General features: G+C 39.8%; 2 protein-coding genes across 5 annotated transcripts; one reads left to right on the top strand and one right to left on the bottom strand.

The window, feature by feature from the left end:
* The first annotated feature begins 7 nt into the window (after positions 1-7).
* primpol (primase and polymerase (DNA-directed)) lies at positions 8-5,460 on the top strand. 2 transcript variants are annotated; one of them, XM_031752154.2, is made up of 14 exons: positions 8-266; positions 814-1,098; positions 1,180-1,274; positions 1,376-1,514; positions 2,311-2,458; positions 2,542-2,623; positions 2,717-2,826; positions 2,932-3,094; positions 3,184-3,281; positions 3,449-3,535; positions 3,713-3,821; positions 3,907-3,983; positions 4,081-4,127; positions 4,203-5,460. In XM_031752154.2, exons 2-14 carry the CDS (start codon positions 925-927, stop codon positions 4,437-4,439), a joined length of 1,566 nt encoding a protein of 521 aa, XP_031608014.1. In that variant the 5' UTR covers positions 8-266; positions 814-924; the 3' UTR covers positions 4,440-5,460. The 2 variants fall into 2 exon arrangements, with proteins under 2 accessions (XP_031608014.1, XP_031608013.1); XM_031752153.2 differs by having other exon boundaries at positions 826-1,098.
* Positions 4,931-24,721, bottom strand: acsl1a (acyl-CoA synthetase long chain family member 1a). Of its 3 annotated transcripts, none has more exons than XM_031752151.2 (21): positions 24,595-24,721; positions 14,022-14,234; positions 13,460-13,574; positions 13,316-13,380; positions 13,118-13,219; positions 12,361-12,460; positions 12,056-12,231; positions 11,385-11,417; positions 11,118-11,169; positions 10,934-11,007; positions 10,135-10,212; positions 9,615-9,749; positions 9,378-9,512; positions 9,043-9,138; positions 8,884-8,956; positions 8,704-8,792; positions 7,370-7,486; positions 7,138-7,281; positions 6,925-7,026; positions 6,742-6,813; positions 4,931-6,218 (listed from the first exon to the last, which is right to left on the bottom strand). In XM_031752151.2, the coding sequence occupies exons 2-21, from the start codon at positions 14,214-14,216 to the stop codon at positions 6,078-6,080; spliced, it is 2,094 nt and encodes a 697-aa protein (XP_031608011.1). In that variant the 5' UTR covers positions 14,217-14,234; positions 24,595-24,721; the 3' UTR covers positions 4,931-6,077. The 3 variants fall into 3 exon arrangements, with proteins under 3 accessions (XP_031608011.1, XP_031608008.1, XP_039469397.1); XM_031752148.2 differs by lacking the exon at positions 10,135-10,212 and adding an exon at positions 10,263-10,340; XM_039613463.1 differs by lacking the exon at positions 24,595-24,721 and adding an exon at positions 16,937-17,079.
* Between the last annotated feature and the right edge of the window lie 233 nt (positions 24,722-24,954).

The raw sequence follows: 24,954 nt of genomic DNA on the forward strand, positions 1-24,954 counted from the left end.
CGGTACTGACAATACTTAATATTAAGCGCTTGTGTACGTATAAACACTTCAGACTTTAATAATATGAACTATGAAGGTAAGAAAAACTGCTCTTTTCTGGCTGCCAACGGCTTTCTCCGGTCTTGAAACCGGAAACAGTCTCAATTCCGGTTCCCGACGCGCCAAAAACGAAAAACAAGACGTGACGTTCCGCACGTCTGTTTACATCTGTAGTAACCATTCATCCTGACCGAGTGACGAGAGACTAGGTGGACATAAACACAACGGTAAAACAATTTAATTACCTCCTTAAACCTTAGTAACCTTTAGCATGATCTCACTTCAAAGTTAATGCGAGCTAATTTACAGTTACATTAGCTTTGTTTCACTGTTGTTCACTTTGACCGTCTAAGTGAACAGTCTGTGCCTGTGTACAAATAGGTAGTACAGTAGATAGATTACAGTGGCTGAAGAAGTATTTACGAGTACTTTACAAGTACTCATACTTGGAAAATACAACATTACATGTAAAAAAAGAACAAAAAACTTGACATTTCAGAAACAGATTTTTGACTCTTTAGAGTAGAATGACTCGGATATCAGGCAGATGTGCAGCAGGATATAACTGTTATAACTGTATAACATATTTGCCCATTTTACATACTGCGAAGGCTCAGCTGCCAGATATGAAGAAAAGTACACAAGCAAATCACACAAAGTTAGCAAATCACACTACCTGCTGTGGCCTTGTAGCTTGCCAGTTTATAAGCTCACAGTGTATAGGTTACAGTGTTCTTAAACTGTAGTGCACAGCTCCATCTAATCAATATGTAGTTTTTATTTCAGGTTGAAGAATGACAGGATAACTAAAGATCACTGAGTGAAACTGTCCTTGAGTGAGTATAACAGAGAATTTGCTAATTGGAGGTTAATACGGACTTGAAGATGAGTAAGTGGGGGGATCGACTGAAGAAAGTTGAGCAGCTCGCTCAGTCGTTCCAGAAAAATCCTCTGACGACACCTTACAAGCCTCGACTGTGGCCCTGCCAGCCTTCGTCTGTTTGGAAATTCTTCCCTCGTCAATGCATGGCTATCAGCTTCGCTCAGAGCTGCAAAGAGGTACACAAGACCCTCTCCTTTAATGTTTCCATACTGTATGTGGAGGGGAAGTTGCTGAATTTTGTGCCTTTCACTTTCAAGGCTGTGCACGTTTTTGCACTTGAAAAAGAAAAGGAGGCGGTGGGTCAAAGGATTTACCTGGTTACCAGTTACAGTGAGCTGTGGTTTTACTACAGGTAATATAAATATATATCAGTTAATACTGGCTTTGGATGCAGCTCCTTTTGTGCTCAGTAAAAAAATTATGTTCAGCTGTTGATTCTGTGTATTTTTACAGGACTTACACCCAGTCTTTGATGCACTGTTACGAGGTGATACCAGAGGGAGCTGTCTGTAAGCTCTACTTGGACTTGGAGTTTCACAAACCTTCAAACAATGGATCTGATGGGAAAACTATGGTGTCTTTGCTTATCCAGGTGGGGTCCATTTTTCTGCTTTACTACTTCCTGTTCAAAGGAGTTTAATAAAGCAGCTTGATTCACACACATTTGGACATTAATTATGAATGGATTTACATAGACTGTAGTATTTTCATAGTGAGCCTTGAAATGACTGCTGTTGTTGTCAACTGGAAAGATATACAAATAAAACTGATTTGAAATTCCTGAAGAAGGAGTTTATTTTACTGCTAATAATGAAATGTAGTAATGAAAATTAATCTGTAAACACTAATGGTTATAACTTGCTTCTGGACCCTGACGTCTGACTAGTGAGACACATTTATGTACAGCACAAAGTCCACAAAAGGTGGGACCCTGCGTATAATGTGAATGAAAACAGAATGCAAAGATTTACAAATCTCTTTGACCCAGATTTTATTCACAGTTGAGCACAGAAACACTATGAAGTGCCTAAACTAAAAAAATGTACAATTTTAAGAAAAATAACAGCTCATTTTGTATTTGATCGCAACATGTCTTAAAAAAAAAGTGGGGCACGGCATCACCTCTTTTTTTAAACAACAGTCTGCAAATGCCTGGAAACTGAAAAGACTAGCTGCTGGACTTCTGGGAGATAAATTTTGTCCCATTGAAACAGGTCTGGACTGCACCTAGACTCTTCTAAGCCATGCTGTTTTAATAGATGCAGTATGTGATTTAGCATCCATCTAATTCAAACTGAGCTAATGTTTTCCATGTAATAGTAAAATTTCTCAGTTTAAACATTTGATATGTTTATATGATTACCCCTCTCTGCTTTGTGTGGTGACAGTACGTCTGTGACAAATTATTGGAAGTTTATGGGATTGAATGCTCTGCGAAAAATGTCCTCAATCTCGACTCCAGCACTGAGGAGAAATTCAGCAGACATCTCATCTTCTGTCTCCAACAAGCAGCTTTCAAAGACAACATTCATGTTGGTATGTTCAGTCCTACATGGAAAACATCAGCATGGTAATACCTGCATAATAATCATATATTTCATCTGATTGGGGTTTTGTAGGAAGGTTCATCCATGCAATTCTTCAGCCTGTCCTAAACAAACCCAAAAATGGAAGCCACCTTGATAATGGAGTGGAAACACGGTTTGTTTTCCCAGACCTGTAAAAACTGCATGTTTTTATTTCTATGTGCTCAGAGTTTAAGGTTAATATTTTGCACTTATTCAACCTGAATAGAACACAAGCAGCGAGTCCAGAGATGAAGAGGCGTAAAGAGGAAGGGAGAGACCTCAGCTTCCTCCAGGTGAAAAACAAAGATGGTAGAGACTCTCTCTTTGTGGATCTTGGTAAGGGAAATCAGATTTTTTAAAATTATGTCCTTTTTTATGCATAAAGATATGCATTTACACAATTTCCCTTCACGTACCGTGGATTTTTATTTCAACACACAGGCGTCTACACAAAGAACAGAAATTTCCGCCTGTACAAGTCGTCTAAAGCGGGGAAGAATGCTGCGTTCACTGTGGCAGAAGATAACCAGTGTATTGCCAAACCTGAGAAGGGAACTTCTTTGGAGGAAAGCATTTTCTTGGCCTCCTTAGTGTGTAACGTGAGGTACATTGGGTACAAACAGCTCAGATTCCTGTATGCTGTGATATTTTTTTTAAAAAGTGCCACACATATTCTCTCCTCCCGTGTATCAGCTTCACAGGTCAGAGGATTCTTACATGGGATGTCCCAGAATCAAGTGAGCCCAAAATCTCTCCCTCTAAGTGCCAACAAGGGTCGGGTTCAGACTCAGGTAACGCTGAACTGAGACAAGAGTTTCTTAATCTTCTGCATATACACATGTGAAGTATTCCTGCATATAGTTAGTTTATGGCATAAATGTTGTTGTTGGTTTCACCTCAAAAACTTCAGTGTGAAATTATTTGATTCATGAAAATTTTTCCCGCATATTACTGACAGGTGCACTTTCTGGCTTCCTGTCATCCCCTCACCAAGAAGTGGACAACTTTGTATTAACGGTGGTTAGAAAGGATGGGATACAAGGAAGTAAGTATTATGCTGCGAAAACATTTGCTCGTGAAATATTTCAGTCTGTAGAGTTCATCTGCCCTAAAATTGTGGTTTTCTGACGTGACAAGTGAAACATTTAGATATTACCGTTTTTTTGTAGCAGTGCACATCGACCGTCCTGCCTGACTTTTATGATCTCATAAATTTGGACAGGCTTAAGACGATGGAACTACTTCGCCGCAGAGCAACTTCTTGTTTATGACATCGCCAAATACCGCTGGTGTGAAAACGTGGGGCGGTTTCACAAAAGCAACAACATCATGTGAGTGCAGTTTGTTTCCTTCATCTTCTGAAGAGTGTTGAGGGTGTTCTTCCGCTTTCTGATTTGGCTCTGTCACCCTCTGCAGGATCGTTGTGGATCTGAAAGAGGAAGTGTGGTACCAGAAGTGCCACGATCCTGACTGCAGGAACTTCAGGTCCTCGAGTATGTTACGATCCGAAAGAGCTGCCATACTGACTTGTATTCGAAATAATTCAAGGAAACATGATCTGACTGAAGTAACATCATGTCCCTGTTACAGGTTACCCACTGCCACAAGAGATCTGTATCAGCTACATCTTGACGCTGGTTAGTTCATTTATTTTAACAGCGTTTTAGCTTTAACGTGCATCAGTCAGTAATCACAACTTCTGTTTCTTACAGGATGAGGAGGACCAGGTGTACCTCATGGACGATGCTGGCAATATTGAAAGCAGCCAGAAACATAAACCCATGGGCCCACAGAGCACAGTTCACACAGAGGAGGAGAAATCTGATGTGTGGGGAGATGAACGGGATGATCGGGACTATTTGGAGAGTCTAGATGATTTTGAACAGAAGAGTGAAGAGATCTCAGACCAGCTCCTGCTCAGTTGTATGGCAGATTTTGATTCCCAGTAGAGCATGAGATTTGTGTTGTTTTGCAGTATTGCATAAAAGACGCTGGCAGCACTTTAAACATTGTGGAAACATGTAATAAATACTACATGTAATAATATTTATTACATGTGCCGTGGAGAAGGAAGCTGTTCGCTGTTTTGTACGTAGCTGCAGGTGTTTGTGCTTCTGCTCAAGTGGAGATCCTTGACTGCCTGCTCAAGTTCAAACCGAACATGAACTGTAACATAGCACAGCTGCTGCTCTGCTGCATTCAAAGGAGCCAGCTGAGATGGTTTGGGAATGTGATCAGATCAGCTCTGCAGACCACACTAGATTAAATTTTTGGCCACGTTTCTGTTTGAGATCATCTTCTCCACCATCTCCAGGCTGCCTCCACTGCTCCTGCTAATTTTATAAACATCCCTGGAAGTACCTGGAGAGAACCCATACAAATACCACACCGAATGGCAGCATGGAGGACCTTCTTGCTATGAGGTGACAGTGCTAACAACTGCACGACCATATTGTGTTTATTTGGTACATTTGACAGATACACTTTCCATTATAGCACAAAACTGGACCTTTCTCCCTTTTTGAGATCACAAGTCATTAAAAAAAAAACAACTAAACAGTACAGCTTGTGCTGTTAAGAGGTCTTTGACACGATTGGATGTACATCATGATCATTCATCAGTCAGAAAACCGGCATTCACAAAAAAACCCTTTTTGTCAAATGGCTGAAATAAAGACTGCTGATTTTGCAAAGTGTCAGTGAAGGACATGGAAACAATTTGAATCAATTGACTTCTTAAAAATCAACGATAAAAATCACTGTTACTAAATGTTTTTACCCCAAATACTTGCAGAATATACAAACGACGGTTGTGCAGCTTCATTCCTCAGCCTTTGGCATTGCAATGTTAGGCATTTAGAAAGCAACAGTGAATATGTTACATGCAACATTTAAAAATAACACCAAAAACAAAAGCCCAAAATCTGTGAACCGACATGATTTTCAGTAGGCTGTTAACCAAAAACTTCATTAAAGTCCTTCAGCCGGCAGCACTGAGAAACATGGGAATGCAGGGAAGCTACAGAGTATCTGGCATGGTACCCTGTACACAAATTTTCCAGCAGATACACTATTTACAAAAAGATGATATTAAATATCCCCTTAAATAGATAACCAAAGCATGAAATGTCATGGCATATAAATAGTTAATATCTGTCACTGTTGTAGAAGCATTTTCAAAGATCTTCTCTTGTTGCTCTCACGAATAAAACTAACAGAAATGTTTTCAGGATTCACCTTTCTGACCGTGAAGTTGTCATACATAAAAGCAGGAAGTAAAACTTCCTCTGTGCCATTTTAACCCTTATTCTTGGATAAACTACACAAGAAACTTGATGCGGGTTCTGCGGATCTCTTTGCCAGTTAGCCAGTGTTAGCTGGGATAATACATCTGTGTGATTATTGATCAAAGTGGGGATAAAATGCACTTTTAAAATGAAATTCATTATCCAATTATCCTGAAAGCTTTTTCCCCATATAACTATTAAGATTGTCACTTGCAGAGAAAGTGAGACGGATTCCCTCAGCACACGGTTTGGTTCTGGCTGTCTCTGAACGGCTTCCCTATAATACACCTTGAACTTGGCTTACATCTTAATTTTGGCATAGAGTTCATCGATCTGTTCTCTGAAGCAGCTCCGAAGCTCAGTCCTCTTGGCTTTCAGGGTTGGAGTCAGCAGACCGTTCTGGATAGAGAACATCTCGGGATGTAACACAATGTCCCTCACCTGCAGAGGAAAAAAAGATAAATGACAGAGCAAACATTTACTTAAGTATTGCTGCAACTAATTTTTAAGGATGCATATATTGCAAAATTCTGGGTCTCTGAAGTGTTAATCTTGCACTGGTTTCACAAGCACTCAGAGTTCTTGTGAAACCAGGAAGAGACTCACTTGTGCTTTTTCAAGTAAAAAAAAAAAAATACATTCATGTAAGGTCCTCTGCGGAAATTATTCTAATTATTAAATACTAAATAACTGCACAATATATTCAAAGCACGGATAAGAGATTAGGACCGTCACAGTAACCTGGCCTGCAGGAAATACAAGGCAGGAACGTTTGGATCTTTCAAAATAAAACCAAAGTGATTGTGCACCATTAATTTCCTGGCAATATTTTCCTTGAGTGGAAAAACTAAAATTATTTTCCAAATATACTTCAGTGGACATTAATATGCCTGGGCATCCCGTTCAAATGAAGTCTGTTTGTTGGAAGCACTGGCTGCACTTGAAGTTAGACAACACCAGTCACCTGTTCAAAGGACTTGAGTCCTGCTTCTTTGCCCAAATTCAAGATGTCCTCCAGAATTGCCTTCTTCACATCCTAAAACCAAAAAAAGAAGAAAAAAAAAAAAAAAAAAAAAAAAAGGTCAGAAGATGTTACACATAGAGAGTGAGAGTGCATGCTCAGATTGCTGATAGTAATAAATCGGACCTTGTTATCACACAGCTCAGAGTAAGAGCCTTCAAACCCTTTTTTCTTGGCCCAAATAGGTAAGAAGTCTGGATCGGGCACCACTATCCCCACCAGGCATGCCTTTAAAACACAACATGGACCAGATGAGAATCAAATGCTTCAAACAGACTATTTGTGTAGATAAAAAAAAAAAAAAAAAAAAAAATTAAAAGTCTGAGATTTAAGCCTTACCTGTAAGCTGTCACCATGAACAAACACCTGGGCCACGGGGTCGCTGCGCACATAGATGGTTTCGATTTTCTCCGGGGCGATGTACTCTCCCTGTGCCAGCTTAAAAATGTGTTTCTTTCTGTCAATGATCTTCAGAGTGCCATTCTGCAGGGAACCACAAGAGCAATGTAAGTTTAGGTTTATGCACAGTGATCATCACCATTCATATCATCACTCAGCCTGTTTTACTCACAGGAAGCCATTTCCCAATGTCACCAGTGTGCAGCCATCCATCCTTATCAATTGCCTCAGCTGTTCTGTCAGGATCTTTCAGGTATCCCTGGAATACATTTGGTCCTTTGACGCACACCTAGAACAATCGAGATAATAAATAAGAAGCTGTTTGGTTTGTTGTTCTTGTTTTTATTTTGTTTTTTATCAACCCCACTACATTTTGTTTTTGCAAATAGTTTCTTGCTCATGTCCCCGTTTGAAGCCAACATTGGTTTAAAATGTTAAAGGACAGCCTATACTTTAAAGGGTTTCCTTTTGTTGTAAGGCAAGCTTCTAATTATGTGTTTGAATACTGAATTGAAAATTTATGAGGATAATGTAAACCTCAAGACACTGAGGCTAGTTTCAAAATAATACAATTACCATGTCAGTTTATAGAAGAAATGTGTGACTTAAATACACATTGTGTTTTTTTAATATGTTTATAATAGTTTTGCATGTAAGGTCTGTGTCATGTTTTTGGTTCTTAAAAAAAAAAAAAAAAAAAATCTGGATCCTGTTGCACAAAGTTCATGTTAAAATAATAAATTCAGTTTTGGCCTCTAGAAATCTGCTCACGGCCATGTACCAAGAAAAAAACTCTGTTCAGTTATTGTGTAACCAGATGTGTGCCAAGCTTCAATTGTCAGACAGATGGCCTCACATTTGACTTTAGCAAAACAAGTGCAAGTCATCACCCCTCCACCATCGCGCTGACACTTGGTATGAAGTGTTTGCGCTGATATGCTGTGTGTGGCTTTCTCCAAACATGAAGCTGTGCATTGTGAGCAAACAGTTTGTTCTCTTTTTTTAGATGCAACTTTGCAAACCCGACATGTTCTTTTTAAAGGAAAGGAGAAGAGGCTTGGTCTTGGCAACCCTTCTAAAACAAGGCGAGCTTGTTCAGTCTTTTTTTTTTTTTTTTTTTTTTTAAATTGTGCTGTTATGAACTGTAACATTTAATATGTTAACTGAGGCCTGTACAGTCAAAGATGTAGCTCTTTTGCGTTTCTCTGAGCGTTGCACGGCCTGACCTTGGGTTATATTTACTGTTCACTCTTTGGAAGATTGTGGCCTTGTGTCAACACACACCTGAATGCTCCAGAGCAGCAAAGTGCCAAAACTCATTTATAGAAGTGCTCATACTTGCTGATGATCAGTTAACCAAGTACATTTGATTATCAGCAAATGGCTGCTCTTTATTCCTATAGAAGCAGTAAGGCAGTACTTTTTCTACAGGGATGTATAGTTGTGTGAAAACTGACTGTAAGTCTCCGTAATGGCCATATGCATTAGATGAATCCTATTCCTCACCTCTCCCTCTCCATTGGCTGCCAGGTAATTCATTTCTGCCACATCCACCAGTTTAACAGCATTGCAGGGCAGAGGAGGCCCAACGTGACCTGATGACAGAACAGTCATAGTGTCGTTTCATTCTTACAAGCATCACTGTGTCTACAAATATCAAAATTTAGAGAAAGTTTTATATTTTACCTGCTGACCAGTCCCCAGGCATCGACATGGTACAGCCAGCTGTGCATTCAGTCTGACCGTAACCTTCATAAAACTGTGGAAAGCTCTCACGTTATTAATGATATTCATAAACAAAGTATTAAAAAAATTACAGATGAGATGACTGTGAATGTGGCTCACCTGACAGCCGAGAGCAGCTCTCAGGAACGTCAGGATGGTCGGGGATACCGGGGCTGCTCCTGTAATCATGAGTCTCACGCGGCCGCCGAGGCTCGCCTACAGTGCAAAACAAACATGAAGGCTCCAAAATGTCAAATCAAAACTAATTTATTATGCATCACAAAAACCGCTGCAGATTCATTTAACAAAACAATTTTGATGAAAAGGTCAAATGTGTGGACGTGTTTATCCATTTTGTGTCTTTGTTCCTTGCCATGCTTTAGTGTACATGCTCTTTGAAAGATTGTTAGGCAGCATGTAACCTCTCCAAGTGCTTTAAAGTGTTTCGTGTTTACCTGCACTTTGTTGAAGATGAGTTTGTCCCACATGCTGTCTTTTCGGACCACTCCATTTTTAAGCTCCGCCTCTTTCCTTCTGAAGGCAAAATCAAGCAGCCATCTTTTCAGTGGCGTGTTGGCCTGACCAAAAACCTGCAGAGCAATGAGAAATATCCAAATCGTGTTTCATGCAAAGCAGCAGACCAGAGAAACGGCACTTCTGACCACAAAAGCACATAAACAGCATAAACTGACCTTGTCAAACATGCGGTTGAGGAGGCGGGGCACGACAGGGAAGACTGTTGGCTGGAGTGTTTTCAGATCATCCATCAAGAGTCGAATGTCCCCTTGGAAGTAGCCGATTCGACCCCCGTGGACGAGTACGACACACTGATGGAGGGAAAAAGATGCTGCTCATTCCAACTTTAACAAATTAAAAATGATATTTTGACCACACGAGGGCACTAACGCTACATTTAAACACACTAAGGCAGGGGTGTCACACATAAGGCACAAGGGCCAGAATCGGTCTGCCAAAGACTCTAATCTGACCTACTGGACAACTGTGGAAAACGTGAAGGAGTGCATAAATTTTAAACCTTTAACTGTATAAATCACACTGCTGATAAAGCTCACAAAAACACACGTATCAAATACTATACGCTAGACATTAAGGGGTCTCACAAACATTATACTAGCAGTCCTCTGCTGACTCCTAAATATTACCTCCACTAATAAATTCACTGTGCAGTGCATCTTAAGGTAAGCAACATACCTCCACAACCCTCTCAAACATGTGAGCTAGAGGGAGATAGGATACGTGAATGTCATGGACGTTCAGCATGCAGTTTACCTGCAGAGGGACACACAAAATGCATGCAGGTGAAGCACTCTGTACTTTACCTCCACTACACGCTCAAACATATGGGCCAAAGGCAGGAAGGAGATGAGCACATCTTTACTTGTGGGCTTCAGTGTCTCCTAGACGACGAATGACACCACACAGGACGGGACAGACGAGGGAGCAAGACAAATGGACAGAGGAAAATACAAAGAGGAATCAAGGAGAGGCAACAGGGGCCAGACAGGGATATTAGAGCCATCAGTCAGCTTCATGTTTTTTTTCTATCTGACGTAGATCTTACGAGAACAAAAGAAGAGGTTTGATTGTAGAAGCTGATTCAGCACAGTTCAAACATGAATGAAGATTTGTTTTGTTTTTTTTATTACATTTAGTAATAAACTCAATGACATGTTTTTTTTTTTTCTATAGTCTACCTTTACATTTGTTATAGAACAGCTTGTGTACTTCAAAACACCATTTAACTTAATTAAGAACTGAGACTTCATGCTTCTTTTCTTTATCAAGTGTTGCCTTTCTGCCTCATCTTTGATGTTCATTTATTGCATCTTTAAAGGAGTACATGAAAAAAAGAGGTTACATGATTTCTTACAGTCTGATGACAACCTGAAGGCGACCCAGATGAGAGCCTCTGTGTTATTATTGTTTGGAAAGGTTTCAGTGAGATAAACCAATTGAAAATATTAGAGTGCCGGTGGGTGGGTTTGTTTACCTTGGTTATTTTAATGAAAGCGCCAGTGTTGCAGATTACGTTTTCATGAGAAATCATTGCACCTTTTGGGTATCCTGAAAGTAAAGTTTAAGCAAAACAAACACAATAAAAACAATTATGATGACATATAACATAAAAACATAACATTTCTGAAACGTTAACGCGATAACAACCCCGTAGTCACCTGTTGTTCCAGAGGTAAAGCAGATAAGAGCCTGGTCCTTTGGTTTGGGAGGCTGTAATCACAGAGCAACACTGATACATATGAAGCATGAACGTCTATTACATTTCAAATACTTTTTTTTTAAAGATGGAGACCAGTTGATCAAGCAAATTCATCGAAGTTTCACCAATGACTCTCCCTGGAGTAATTTAGTCAAAAAGAAGAGCCTTTAAAAAAAAAAAAAAAATCATGTAGATCAGATAAAGATGGCGTGCTGTTCCTACTCACCACTGGTTGCTTGAGGTTAGCTTTACCCAAGGCCTGGAAACAAAAATGTACGGTCTATTAGTACATCTGCAGGAAGTCCTGATAAGGGTCCGATTTCTACTTAGCTCGAACACGGCTGGATGGTTTCAAAAACACAAACAGAAACATGCTGAAATATTCAAATCAGAGTCGCCTTCACTGTCATTTTTACTTGCATGCAACAAAATTACAATTGTATTCAACAGTGTCTTGATGCATGCTTTATCATCCCAGTAAGGCATTATTCAGTCTCAGCTGACTGCAGGTTTCTTCAACCTTATAAACAGTACATTTGCATAATGACTGAAAACAGCACCACTGGTGAACAATCGGCTGTGAGGTCAGTTTCTTGATCGTTACTATGCAAATGGTCATAAGAATTAATCAAAGAGCATTATGCCATTATACAAATGTACTGTTTATAAGATTGGGGAAACCTGCAGTCAGCTGGGACTGAAGAAGTCACTTGGATGAGTGATGAAACGTCTCTCCCAGTGACAATGCTACGTCAAGATGAACAGAATCAACTTTCTGGGGACTACTCTATAGTGCAGACATAACACAGAAGACGACACAATTTGCATTTCACATCAAGAATGAACATCTGTGAAACTCAAACATCTGTAAATGACAAATCCGATTCTTATTCTCACCTCCAGCTCCTTCAAACTCAGGAGCTCGATGCCGTTCTCCTTTGCGCGGGTCACCAGGTCGCTGTCGAACGCCTCGATGACAATAATGCTCTTCACCGCTCGTGCTTTTCCGCTGACACAATCCAGAATCATCCGGGCCTTTTCAGGGACATCACAGATCACCGTTGAGATGGCGGCTGTGAAACAGACGGCGCCAAATGAACCATTAATTTAATCTTCCATCGTCGCGGCCTTTGATTTATAAAGCACTCCGACAGTGCTGCAGGCGATGTGTGGTTAGTGTGAGATGGTGCCCTTTTTTATACCTCTATCAATAATGTAGTCAATGGCTTCAGTGCCGAGTGTGTCATACAGCGGGACAGCCACCAAGGAGTACGTGTAACAGGCGAGCTCTGTAATGGTCCACTGCACAGAAACAGTATCATTAATTTGAGTTGAGCCGTGGAAAAAAAGGAAAAAGAGCAATAAACAGAACTTGGTAATGCTGCTAATATAAAAGCACGAATCATTTATGTCACAGAGATCTTAATGGAAAATTTGGAAAGAGTTCAATATCTGATACACCTTTTGACTAACAATATAACAGTTTCTAGTACAGTACAAACAGTATTTATGTCAGATGGATGAATTAGTCATTAGCTAACTCTTTCTATCAGGTCTCCCATCAGAAATGGGAAGTGTGCAGTGTGTCTAACTAAACCAGACACTTTGCTAGGATCACCTGTTCAGCTGCTCATTAATGTAAATCAGCAAATTACAGGGTAGCAACCTGCTTTTATGTCTACAGACATGGTCAAGATGACCTACTCAAGTTCAACATGAGCATCATGACTCTGAGCATGAAATGGTTGTTAGTACCAGACGGGCTGATCTCATTATTTCAGAAACTGCTGATCTGCTGTGAAATCACCAAACAAATATCTCCTTAGTTGAAAGAGGAGTATCCGCTGAGTATATATTTACCCTTTTAATCTGCCCTTGTAACGCAAGAATGCAGTTAGCTTGTGGTTAGTGATAATAGAAACACTGTAGGATAACATGAGAGGATGACGTAAGCTTTACCTCTGGTCTGTTCTGAGAGAAGATGCCGATGAATTTGTCTCCTGTGTGAGAGTGTCCTCTGTGAAGGAGGGCGGAGCCGATGCATTCTCCTCTATCTATTACCTGTGCAAAAAATAAAATAAAATCCAGTTATAAAATAAATTCCCACTTTGATGGTTGTAAAATCCCACACTGGCATGTCCGTGGTGCCCATCTAACCTCTTTATAAGTCTGCCATTCATATGGCTGGTTTGGTTTCCTTGATCCGAGACAAGGTCCATTATCTGCAAAAGAGAAACTTTTATCCAACATCAGTATCTTTGGGGATTTCTCACATTTAGCAAGTATAAGAGAGACACTGACTTGATACTCTGAGCCCTCGTAGGAACACTTCGTATAACGTGCGTGCATCGTCGTAGTAGTGTGTCAGGTAAGAGCCGTCTTCGCACAACACCGATCTTCTCGCACGCTCACCACCCTGCAAGGAAACAAAGTTCAAAAACTAATAATTAGCAAACTCGCCATGACCCTTAACACGTTTATCTACTCATGAGCTCCAATGCAAAGACTGGGCTACAAGTGACAACACTGCGCACCCTGAAATAATAAAACAACATTCAATGAGCCCCCCTTCATCAGCAGCGCCAACAGTGACTGTGTGAAAAACATTTTAGCACTTTTAATGTAACAGGAAGTGATGAAGTCATGGCTTGTAACTCCTAAAACTGACACTAACACCAGCTGTGATTGAGTTCCTGGAGAGAATCCATTAACATTTCCAGTGAATGAAGCCAACCGTTCAGTGCTTTTTGCCCAGCGTCATTGTATAAGGGATCAAGCCTCAGAAATTCCACTAACAACTATGACCGTAAAACCGAAACCTAAATCCAGAGAGTTTAACTGGAGAAGAAAAGAGATCACTCACTGGTAACTCCACTGACTGCAGTCCAAGATCACAGGGTGGTTTGAGGGCTTTTGGCCGGGTGGCAAACCAGTAGGTGGTGATGGCCGCGAAGGCACCCATACCCATGAGGGCATTGGTGGGAAAGCTTCGGACGTACTGCCGAAAGTCATCCAGCTCGGGAATCCGCAGCTGTCTCAGGACTTCCTGAGCCTGCATGGTCGTTTTGCACTGAACCTGCAGATGAACAGAAAACAAACAAGTTAATTGGTCTCAAGTTTTAGTTTTAATTTAGCTCAGAGATTTGTGTGGAGGAGTGAAATATTTAGCACATAATATGACTGTAATAGAAACTTTTTCCATTTAGTGAAATTCTGGAAAGAGCCTGAAGCTACTTGATGCTGGCAACTCAAGCTGAACAGTTTCATGGCCTCACTTTTCTCACATCATGTTCGAAACACAGCCCCTGGTTTGTGGTCTGTTTTAGCTGTAAAAAAAATCAGCCATCTGTCCCTCAGACACGTTAGTGCTGCTTTTCTAACCTACACCACCCTGCCATCCACCTGTAGGCTCCAGGGTAATATTTAGCATCCCTCCTCATGCAACATGTTTAAAGGGCCAAACTCCAACTATTTTCTGAGGCTGTAAGGAAACAAACAAACCAGGCTAAACCATTATTTTAAAAATACATTCTGACCTTCACATTACAACAGGAACACATACAGAACTGTTCTCTATAAAACTAAAGCATCTATTTCTGGCAAACTGACGTGATAACAGAAAAACGTACTGCGCAAAATAAAAGCTTCAAGGATAAACTGAGAGTGAATCATTCGAGGCTCGCCGCAGAGATGGAGCAGGAGCACAGCTCAGTGATTCAGTAATGAACCAACTCTTCACTGCAACTGTGTTTTTCTTCTTCTTCTGTGGTTTCAAATCTGAGTACCAGACTTATGAGTCAAATATTGGATGTAAATGTGAATCTTCCTTTCAGTGAATGTGAATACTGAAGACTGAAAAATGAAAATACTTAAGGCTATGTGTTTAAAACATCAAGATTTATATATAAAACTATTTAATAAAACAGCAAAAATCATAATCATGTTTGTTGAAATGCCGCAAATATCAGCTCCTGGGAATTATGGTTGATAAGAGCTTGAAAAAGCATACTGGCTGGGTTAGCAGAAAAATCAACAAATCCACTGATACAATGAGGAGGGTTAGCTATCTTGCACTTAAAACCAGTTTCCTTAATGATTAATAGCTTCATTTATCCCTCTCTTTCCTTTTGTAATGTAGTTTGAGCGAGTGCGTTTCCTGCTGCTCTCTGCAGAACTCTTACATTAGTGTTTTTTGTTAGGACTGCATCGTGTTCAGAGTCATATATCGCATCTGTTTCTTTATTTGGAAGCTTAAGATTTCTGCTATTTATGACATCAATATCCATCTAGTATGTAAGGTTATATTCTAGCAAAGGAAATCTCCCTAAGCAGACTCACTTTAATGTGACCTCACAGGTACATGATTACTCAGCTTTATTTCCCATCTTTATTTCCTAAATTCCTCATTTGCAGAGGTAATTTTCTATAGTTCTTCTTCTTCTTCATTTAAAAACATTTCAGTAATCTGACATTCATTTTATGTAGTCAGATCATTTATTGTGTGCAAATGTTGTGTTTTTCCACAACAATGATATTTCTCATATATTAAATAAATGGCAGCTTCAAGGTCAACTTCATCCCCTGCTGCACTGTGTGTTATTTGTTATCTTTGTCTTTTCTAAATTGTTCAGGTGAATAAAATAAAATTGAAGACATTTTTTTTTAATTAAAAACTGATTTAAATCTCTAAAGAATGAATGAAACATACTTGCACATTTGCCTGTTTTCCTTCCGTTTTTTTTGTTTTTTGTTTTTTACTGATGTTGTTAATAGAAGAAAAAGAAGATGATGTGCTATCCCATTCAACAGCTGTGCACTTGACAACAAGGACATGGGAAATAAAAATGACTCCCGACACATTTTCTGATCACAAACCTCAGTGGAAATATAACAGGATGGGCGACCGCAGATGCTGAACAAAAGGAGAAGCTTTCTGCTTTGGATGGTTTAGAAATGAGCTCACTGGGCTGGGCTCACTCTTCACTCTCATGGACATATGGCTCTATTCTAATAAAATATTCATACAACAATAAAAGTGAGTCACAATTAGGCTGAATGCATTATTTTTAATGACATGTTAAATGAAATATGAGAAGCCCGATGAAGGAAAAACCTATTTAAATTCACTAAAATAGTCAACTAGAAATTTTTTTAATTATTATGTGTTAATATGGAAGCAGCACATTAAATAATCATTTAGACCTCCAACATTTCATTTTGCCTCCTGTGCAGCTCACATTTTTATCAGCCTGGGTGGCTGGAAGCACATGAACTGTGTTTAACTCTTTTGACCTCTGTGAGGTAAATGAGCGAGCGAGCAGCAACAACAATTGACTTTTCACCTACTTCTATTATTATCAACAAACCTGTGACAAATGGAAGCACTGCCAACTGGCACAAAGTTCTGCAGTGAAGCTATCATTGACTTATAATTGTGGATTCAATTCAATTTATATATATATATATATATTAAATGACCAATAAGCTACTGTAAACTGAGCTGAGATGAGAATTTTTATATTGAAGAACAAACCACAAAGTAAAGGCTACATTCTTTACAAGCGTTCGGATCCGTTTATCCTCTCGGAAGGAAAAGAAAAGGTTCAGAAATCATAAACGTCAGATTAAACTGTATTTTTAAAAACTACAAAAGAGAAGCAGCAATAACATCTCTTTCAAATCACCTCAAGGACAACCTTAAGTGCAGCTAAGTACATTTTCTCAAATCTAAGCACTGATTATTGACAGGCAGAAATAAAAATCAATCTCTTTACTCACTGCTCACAGTGTGTGTCTGAAGAAAGGTCGAGACTGTGTCCACAGTGGATATTTGAAAGGCCCTGTGCTGCTGCAGTTGCTATTAGAAGGACTCAGACTGACCTCTAATAGACCTCTGAAGTTCTCACAACTATGAATAGCAGAAACACGCCCCTTACACACACACACACACACACACACACACACACACACACACACACACACACACACACACACACACACACACACACACACACACACACACACACACACACACACACACACACACACACACACACACACACACACACGTCACTCACTGAGGTACTGTTTAGCTAACAGGCTAACTCAAACTCATTGCCAATTTCTTTCCTGATGTGTTTGTGAACACAGGTGTGCATTTGTCTGTTTGTAAAAGTAGCTTAAGAGTAATCTTAGAAAAAGCTCAGAACAAACTGAAAGCTGATCTGAGAGATTCAAGCATTTTTATTTATGTTTATTCAAGAGTGAATCACCAGTATCTTATCACACATTGTCTTTATCTACACAAACGGAGTGTTAAGTTCTTCTGTTGCTGAGCAGCCAATCTAATGAAGCTGTGGAACAAAGAGGTACATACTGATTATATGTCATGCTGTGTATTCTGTGTGATAGATATGTTGACAGACCTGATATAGCAGAGATGTCAACACCAACATACACTCATCTAAGAATGTACAAAGTCACCAAATAATGTGTGCAAACCATATGTGCAGAGTCCTCAGTGTCTAAGATGAATAAAAATAACGTTTCCAAATAATTATGGCTAACTAAGACGAGTTAATTTGGGAGTCTGGACATTTAGTGTATTACACAGTTTCTACATGGATTTAAAGTCTTCCGGCTCTAGCAAATCGATAAGTGGACCGAGTCGAATAAGTGTGATAAGTTGTGGCTATACTGAACAAAGTGAATGCAGATTTTTGTGAAAAGTAAAGGAAGCAGCAGGCTAAAATGTAGACATGCATGAGTCAAGAAAACTCAATGTGGATATGAATAATTTTAAGAGTTCAACCCATTTTTAATTTTTAAGACTGATACTGATATTCAGTGATTTAAATGTGATATTCTAATATATATGGCTGATATTTTTCTTTCTTTGGGACCCACGGAACGTAAATAGATTTTGTTTACGGTTGTTACATTTTTAGTCATTTATTTAACTGTAGTGATCCAAACCAACAGGAAATTGCAGAGCGCCCTCTGATGGACAAACTGAAAAATAACATGGTTGAATGGTGTTTCTTCCATATTTTTATTTATCAGCCATTATCATGTATATAATGTTTCAAAACATTCACAGGACACTGTTTTTACAGCTGTTTTTCTGGTCCTGTTGGTCACAAGTAAAGTATGCATTTAAAAATAGGACCTCATTAGCATAAGTTGGGTTCACACCGATAACCAACTAGTTCAAAATCTCTGAACTCCTTAATGAGCAACAGAGAAAAAAAGTCCCAAAAAAATGACTAAATGTAACTCATGCACACATCTCGCTTACTACTAACTCCTTTATTAAATTACAGTGTTTATGCCGCACTGATCTTCATCAGGTACAAAGGCAATGTCATTGTATCCACTCCTTTATATACAAATCACACTGATGCAAAAACCCTACACTAGCCTACCATACAAGACAGCCTGCAGGGATCCAAAATGACCTAATACATTAAGAATGTGTTTATAAAATCATTTAACATTTTAAAATACAAACCTAAGAAATGTGGAGATTTGATTGTGTTTTGTGTTGTGTTAATATTGTAAAAATATTGTTTTTAAACGGAAACAAACCTGATTTTGTTTTAATTGGTTTCATATAGAAATAATTTAACAATCTTGGTTCAATAATTTATTATTTGCATCAGTAAACCACACATTTGCACAGCCCGAGTGACATCTTCCACATCTTATTTTGCAAGTGTTCATTACAGACCTACTGTGAGAGTACGTGTTTCTGTTTGATGGCCAGCAGTGGCACATGACACTGGTGTCATGCTTTGCTAAGAGTTGTCAGAGGCAAAAGGTACCACTACACCCACCACCACCCCCACTAACCATACTTGGCCTGGGAGGATGAGGAGCCAATGGCAGAGCCAGCTCGGCAATCACCCCACAAACATAAGGCACTGGAAAAAAAAGAGGTGGAGGGGCAGTGGGTTCATTTGACACATAACAGAACATGAAGATAAGTTGGCAACAGCCTCAAGCTTGCAGGCAGGTTACAGCTGTTTGGTATAAGAGACACTCTTACCACAGTCAGGAAGCTACAAAAAAGCACATAGTTGGTCAGTCATACTTGAATGATGCAAGACATCTGAAACCTTAAAGCAGTGTGATACTGAGCTGCTTAGTCAGTTGTTGAGCATCAGATAAACCTGTTTAATCTCATTATTACTACCTTATTAAAGGAGGGTTAAACATTAAGCTTTTAAACACATAAAACATAATCCAATTTTAACAAGCCAGCTGCTTTCTCTCAGCTTTACACGAACTGCGGTGGTATACAGTATGACTAAAACAGTAAGTGTCTTTTTTTTTTAAAGTAAATTAAATAATGTGTGTTGTGTCATGGCTGTACTAAAATGAACGTTTAAATTTGTTTTGTTGAAACCAAACTTCACAGGTGAGCGGTGGAACTAACTGAGAAACCAAGGACGCTGCATGCTTATATCACAGGGACTTGTTAATCCCAAAGTCGCCACTCCCTAAAGCCTACCTCTCATTGTCTATTTTACTCAAAACAGGACCATAACCCACATAACCTGCCATTAGAAAGAATGCAGGTTTGAAGCACTTCCACACTGGCTTCCCCTTTCAGACCCGAATGCGGTCAATAGTAGGTCCAGCTGAGAAAAAAAAAAAGCATCAGTTAGTGCCTGGCAGTGAAGCACTGCTTCTACTGTGTGAGAACACATGGTTTTGACAGTAGCTAAAACCATTTTCACACATGCACGCCGACCCTGATGGAGTTGCATGTGACAACACAAAAGTCCATGCAGGCAAACATTAAACGGTTTTAACCTGCTAGCTCCTTGGTGCAAAGTCTGTGTGGTGTCAGTTTGCAATGGTCTGAGAAGAGTGGATCATAAACCAATCTCTGCATCTTAGACTTTGTGTTTAACTGAGATATATAGGTATACAGTGGCTTGCAAAAGTATTCGGCCCCCTTGAACTTTCCCACATTTTGTCACATTACAGCCACAAACATGAATCAATTTTATTGGAGTTCCACATAAAAGACCAATACAAAGTGGTGTACACGTGAGAAGTGGAACGAAAATCATACATGATTCCAAACATTTTTTACAAATAAATAACTGCAAAGTGGGGTGTGCGTAATTATTCAGCCCCCTGAGTCAATACTTTGTTGAACCACCTTTTGCTGCAATTACAGCTGCCAGTCTTTTAGGGTATGTCTCTACCAGCTTTGCACATCTAGAGACTGAAATTCTTGCCCATACTTTTGCAAGCCACTGTATGTAATAGTATAATTCTTTTCTGATTTGCCAAGGTAAAGAAAACTAGCATGGTATTTCTGTGCAAATCATCACCGTGCGCATCTATAAATCAGTGGCTGCTGCACTTCCTCATTGGTTGTCTGTTAAAGATTTTCCTCTTTAAATAGCTCACTAAAGCGGCACACTTTTTTTGTACTCTGAGACACGGTATCATAACTTCTTCATGACGAGACCAGGCTTAATGCAACATGTGTTGAAACTTGACTACAGCTTTCTCACTGGTGAGAGGAAACACACCAAAAACCTCACTGATAATTCAACAGTTTGAAAAATTAAGCACAGCACAGCGCACAGGAAGTGAATTAAAAAAAAAAAAAGAGGAGTCAATACATTCTTGTGGATGTAATGAGATATCCTTGCATACAGTATAAATTCACAAGGGTATCACATTCACACACCCTAAAGGCAACTGACAAACCAGTTTTTCCTGATTAGCGTGGCAGATGAGGGGCACTCTGAAAGGCGCACAGGAAGAGAAGACCTCCACCCATTTTTATGTGATCAACATGGCAGACCAACTGACATGACCAGCATTACACTGAGAGACATCCCAGCACAGCTACCGGAGGCCTACTTTAACTCGTATGAGGCTTCACTATAGCGCCTCTCTTGTGCTGCGATCCTATGGCTGACTGTGACTTTTAACTCCAGTTTTCTTACACATGACCGACCTTGCACAAGACAACCAGACTAAAGATTGCAGGTCATAACCTCCTTGATGAAACCACACACTCCAAGTCACATGGTCACACAGCGGAGAAATGTAGAGGGGGAAAGAGAGGGTGGAGGACGAGCTCGCTTAAGTAGGACAAAGGTCACACAACTCTTAACAACTCCCGACACACCAGTGGGGCAAAGCAGACGAAAGAACAACAAACTGACATAGTGCTTTCACAATGAAACATTACATTATAAAACCCAAAAGGCATCATTATGCTTCAATTTGCATCATTATGCTTTAAATTACTAAGATTTGCTGCCAACCTGAAGTTTAGCAAGCAATATTTACACGGTAAATAGTTGCGCTTGCCAACATGTGCTAATTAATACAGATCACAGGGAGGGCTGGAAATGTCAGTGGATTTGTGGCAAACTTGAATCCATTTAGCAGATTTTTCACTAAAGAGGTGCTAAAAGAAAAAAAGGGGATCCTCCAAGATCCTCTTGAGAGACTAAATCTCTTTGGAAAACTGCATGACTGCCCTTTCTATATTTTCAGAGCTATCAGAGCCTGCACTGAACTAACAGGGTGTTACATGAATAAGCTAAAACAATTTAAAAAAGAAAAACAGAATTGGTTTGAAGTACATGGCTATTTTTTTTTTTTTTTGTACAATTGGATCATCTTTTCCAAGAATGTAACTATTATTTTTAACTGATGCAACATCAATCACGGTAATTCAGTTCAAGCCAGCTGCTGTGCTCACATGATTCTTTCAAATTCCATTGAATCAGTTTGTGACATGAGTGAAAATTTTGGGGGGATTTTTCTTATTTTATAAGCAATCTGCCACAAAAGAAGCATGCCAGAGCTGACTGTTGTGTAAACATCATCCAGCTCAGCCCTCTCACCTTGCTATCACCAAAAACAGACAGAAAGGCTGATACTGGTACTGTCGAATGACTAAAGGCCACATCCTGGGTTTGCTTTAATGAAAGCTCCTCCTCTACTTGAGTACTAAAACCGCCCACACGATTGCATCTTTATGGTAACTGTTCATGTGACTGCCCTGCATGACCGCAACAGCATTACCTAGTGTTTCAAAAATTGGGTTTAAATGGGAGGAAAACAGCAGGCGGCATTCCAGAGATTCCAGTTAGAGGAAGTTTGCATAAAAACGCCTTCAGAAGCAAGCACATATCAGAGCTGCTCTCCAAAATGTGATGTACACCAACAACTGACTGCTAAGCACTCAATTATGATTCACTTTCACATAATTTTCTTTCTTAAAGAAGAGGGTGGAACTCTGAAACTTATTCATAATACTCAAGTATCCAACTACCGGCTACCAGCTGTCCATGACTTCTAGTCTGAGAGTTTTTTTTTCCTTTGAGGGGAAATGACAGAAACAGTCCAGCTTTTGAGTGGAAAACCTGCTGTTTTTCTCATATCTGCAGTTAATTCTAAACACACGAATGCTTCACATTTCAACAAGCTGTTAAAACCTGCTTGATTTGTCTAATATGCATGAAAGTGAACAGATGTCTGCTCAACAATCTTATGTTTAATTTGATATCTGGAACATGTATGTTGTCCTCCAGCATAAGTAGGCAAGATATAAAGTATCTGCTGGCAAGTGAAAGAGCTACAACTGAATGTAGAGTAAATGATGGCCATCTGCATCTCAAACAGGCAGCAATCACAGGCCAGTCAGAATAGCTGTGGGCTGTGGAGAAAGAAATTGAGATGCACTGATTGACCAGCCAGGAACCAGAATCATACAATTTCCACCGTTCTTAACGTGGATTGGTGACTGGCTGGTCATGCATGCGCTACTCACACATGGCAGCACAGGCAAATAGTCCCACGCAAACTCACAACCGAAGCCACGTTGTTGGATATGAGTGAAGACGTAAAGGTCACTAAAGTAAACTGCAAAAATATCTGAAACAACAAACTTAACAAGACACTTAAACATGGAGATTTTAAAGAAGCTAAAAAGGTAAAATGGCTAGCCACAAGCTAGCAGCCTCGGTATGAGCAAAGGATCAGATCAGTTATGGGGAGTGGAACAGAAAAAAGGGAAAAGGCTGATGATCTGTTATCTGGCAACAATATAAAAATACAGAAAAATTATCTAAGTACCTGACGTTTATTTTTGTAAATAAATCTGCTGCACTTGTTAGCTGTGGTAAAATATGTCAGGTAAAGGTGGGTGTACAGCAACTCATGTTCATTCATTATTTGTAACTTTTTCCAGGGGCAGGACAGTTTACTTTCAGTTTTGAGAGAAAAGTATATAACTTACAGAAGCCTGTCACGTTTAAATAAGTCTTTATCACAAAAAATCCTGAATATGCAAAAATCACTATGGGCAAGTCACACTAGACGAAAATGGAATAGGCCAAGAAAACTACAATGGTGGATCTCTAACGACAAAGTTAAAGACATTGTGTTATTATGATATGCTCCACTGGTCACTGGTAAGGACATGGAAAGTTCCTGGAATATCTGCCTGTTGCTTAGCACATCATCCTTAAAACAGCAACTTGGTCCTGCACAGTTACACACTGTGGTCAGAAAGCAAAAACAAAACTTTTAAACTCTCAATCCGTGTTTCCAGATTCATTCTCAAAGTTTACAACTTTCCAAAAGCGGAAAAAAGAAACAGTTCAAGTTCACGGCGATGGCTTCACTAAAAGCCATGTTCTCATTTTAAACAAAGTAGATGTCGCCAACATTTTGACATTGAGTGGAAATTGGAGGAAACAGCAGCACGCGCTACTAGTATCCGGTGTGGACCACTTGGGTCACTCATTCAAACACACACACACACACACACACACACACACACACACACACACACACACACACACACACACATATACAGGCGGAGTTATGAATGATTTGGCGGGATGCCACCACAGTAGATAAGTTACATTGTTACTCCTTGTCCACTTCTTATCTTTATTTAACAATGACGTGCGCGTGTAGCACGCTCACGCCGACTACCAGCAGTGATGTTAGTAATAAAGAAATAATACATATGAAATAAAAAGTTGTTTTTGAAAAAAAAGAAAAAGGTTTATCATCAGAGGCGTGGTGACTGTTACATCCCTGTTGCTACGTGTCCCTGTCTGTTTTCTTTTCAGAGGGCTGGTCCGTTCAGCCTACACGCGGGTTTGTCGCGGATAAACAGACCTACGAACATCAAAAATGAACAGCTCGTTCTGATCACGCACTAAATATCATGCTGCTCATCGTGAGATTAGCGGAAACGAAGATATGATGCGGAGAAAAGACATAAAAAGAGGTTGGGGTCTGGTCTATTTAAAGCAACAATAAGAGCAGCCCTTTCGGTGGCTTCATCATGCTCTAACTTTTGCACACGGGCCTCGGTAGAGGAGCTCAGAGCTACGCTGCCTTTTTTCGGTTTTTAAGAGTCAAATGTTGGCACTAACCTGTTTGCAGCAGCAGACTTTAACGCGTTTCTTGAGGAAGCAGCGGCAGCAGCAGCAGCGGCGGGTGGCAGTGGCGGTCTACACGTTGTTCAGCTGGTGCAGCTCCCAGCCAATCAGAGGCGGGTTCATGTGTTGCTTTCGTAAAGTTTGAGAGGCGTTCGGTCATTGGTCAGTGTGTTGTGACGGTCGATAGAGCGTTTCACATCCATGTGAATGAAATCAGGTACATCCGAACCGAAGTTATTTCCACCCCCAACTTAAAATATACAGTCAGTCCTTTAGGGAGTTCATTGATTAAAGAATATCAATTTAAGGTGGCACCTGAAGGCACCTTAAATTAAAAGTTCCAATTCAACAATG

This window comes from Oreochromis aureus, linkage group 6, assembly GCF_013358895.1.
Source record: "Oreochromis aureus strain Israel breed Guangdong linkage group 6, ZZ_aureus, whole genome shotgun sequence".
Taxonomy (NCBI): domain Eukaryota; kingdom Metazoa; phylum Chordata; class Actinopteri; order Cichliformes; family Cichlidae; genus Oreochromis; species Oreochromis aureus.

What these genes read in the sequence shown, in the direction of transcription:
- acsl1a (XM_031752151.2), bottom strand. Translation starts at nt 14,216, where the DNA reads ATGCAGGCTCAGGAAGTCCTGAGACAGCTGCGGATTCCCGAGCTGGAT. An exon ending in ACGAGGGCTCAGAGTATCAA is followed by an intron (nt 13,381 to 13,459) that starts GTCAGTGTCTCT and finishes TCTCTTTTGCAG; the next exon opens with ATAATGGACCTTGTCTCGGA. An exon ending in CAGCCAATGGAGAGGGAGAG is followed by an intron (nt 7,487 to 8,703) that starts GTGAGGAATAGG and finishes CGATTGTTCTAG; the next exon opens with GTGTGCGTCAAAGGACCAAA.
- primpol (XM_031752154.2), top strand. Translation starts at nt 925, where the DNA reads ATGAGTAAGTGGGGGGATCGACTGAAGAAAGTTGAGCAGCTCGCTCAG. An exon ending in CACAAAAGCAACAACATCAT is followed by an intron (nt 3,822 to 3,906) that starts GTGAGTGCAGTT and finishes CACCCTCTGCAG; the next exon opens with GATCGTTGTGGATCTGAAAG. An exon ending in CAGGAACTTCAGGTCCTCGA is followed by an intron (nt 3,984 to 4,080) that starts GTATGTTACGAT and finishes TCCCTGTTACAG; the next exon opens with GTTACCCACTGCCACAAGAG.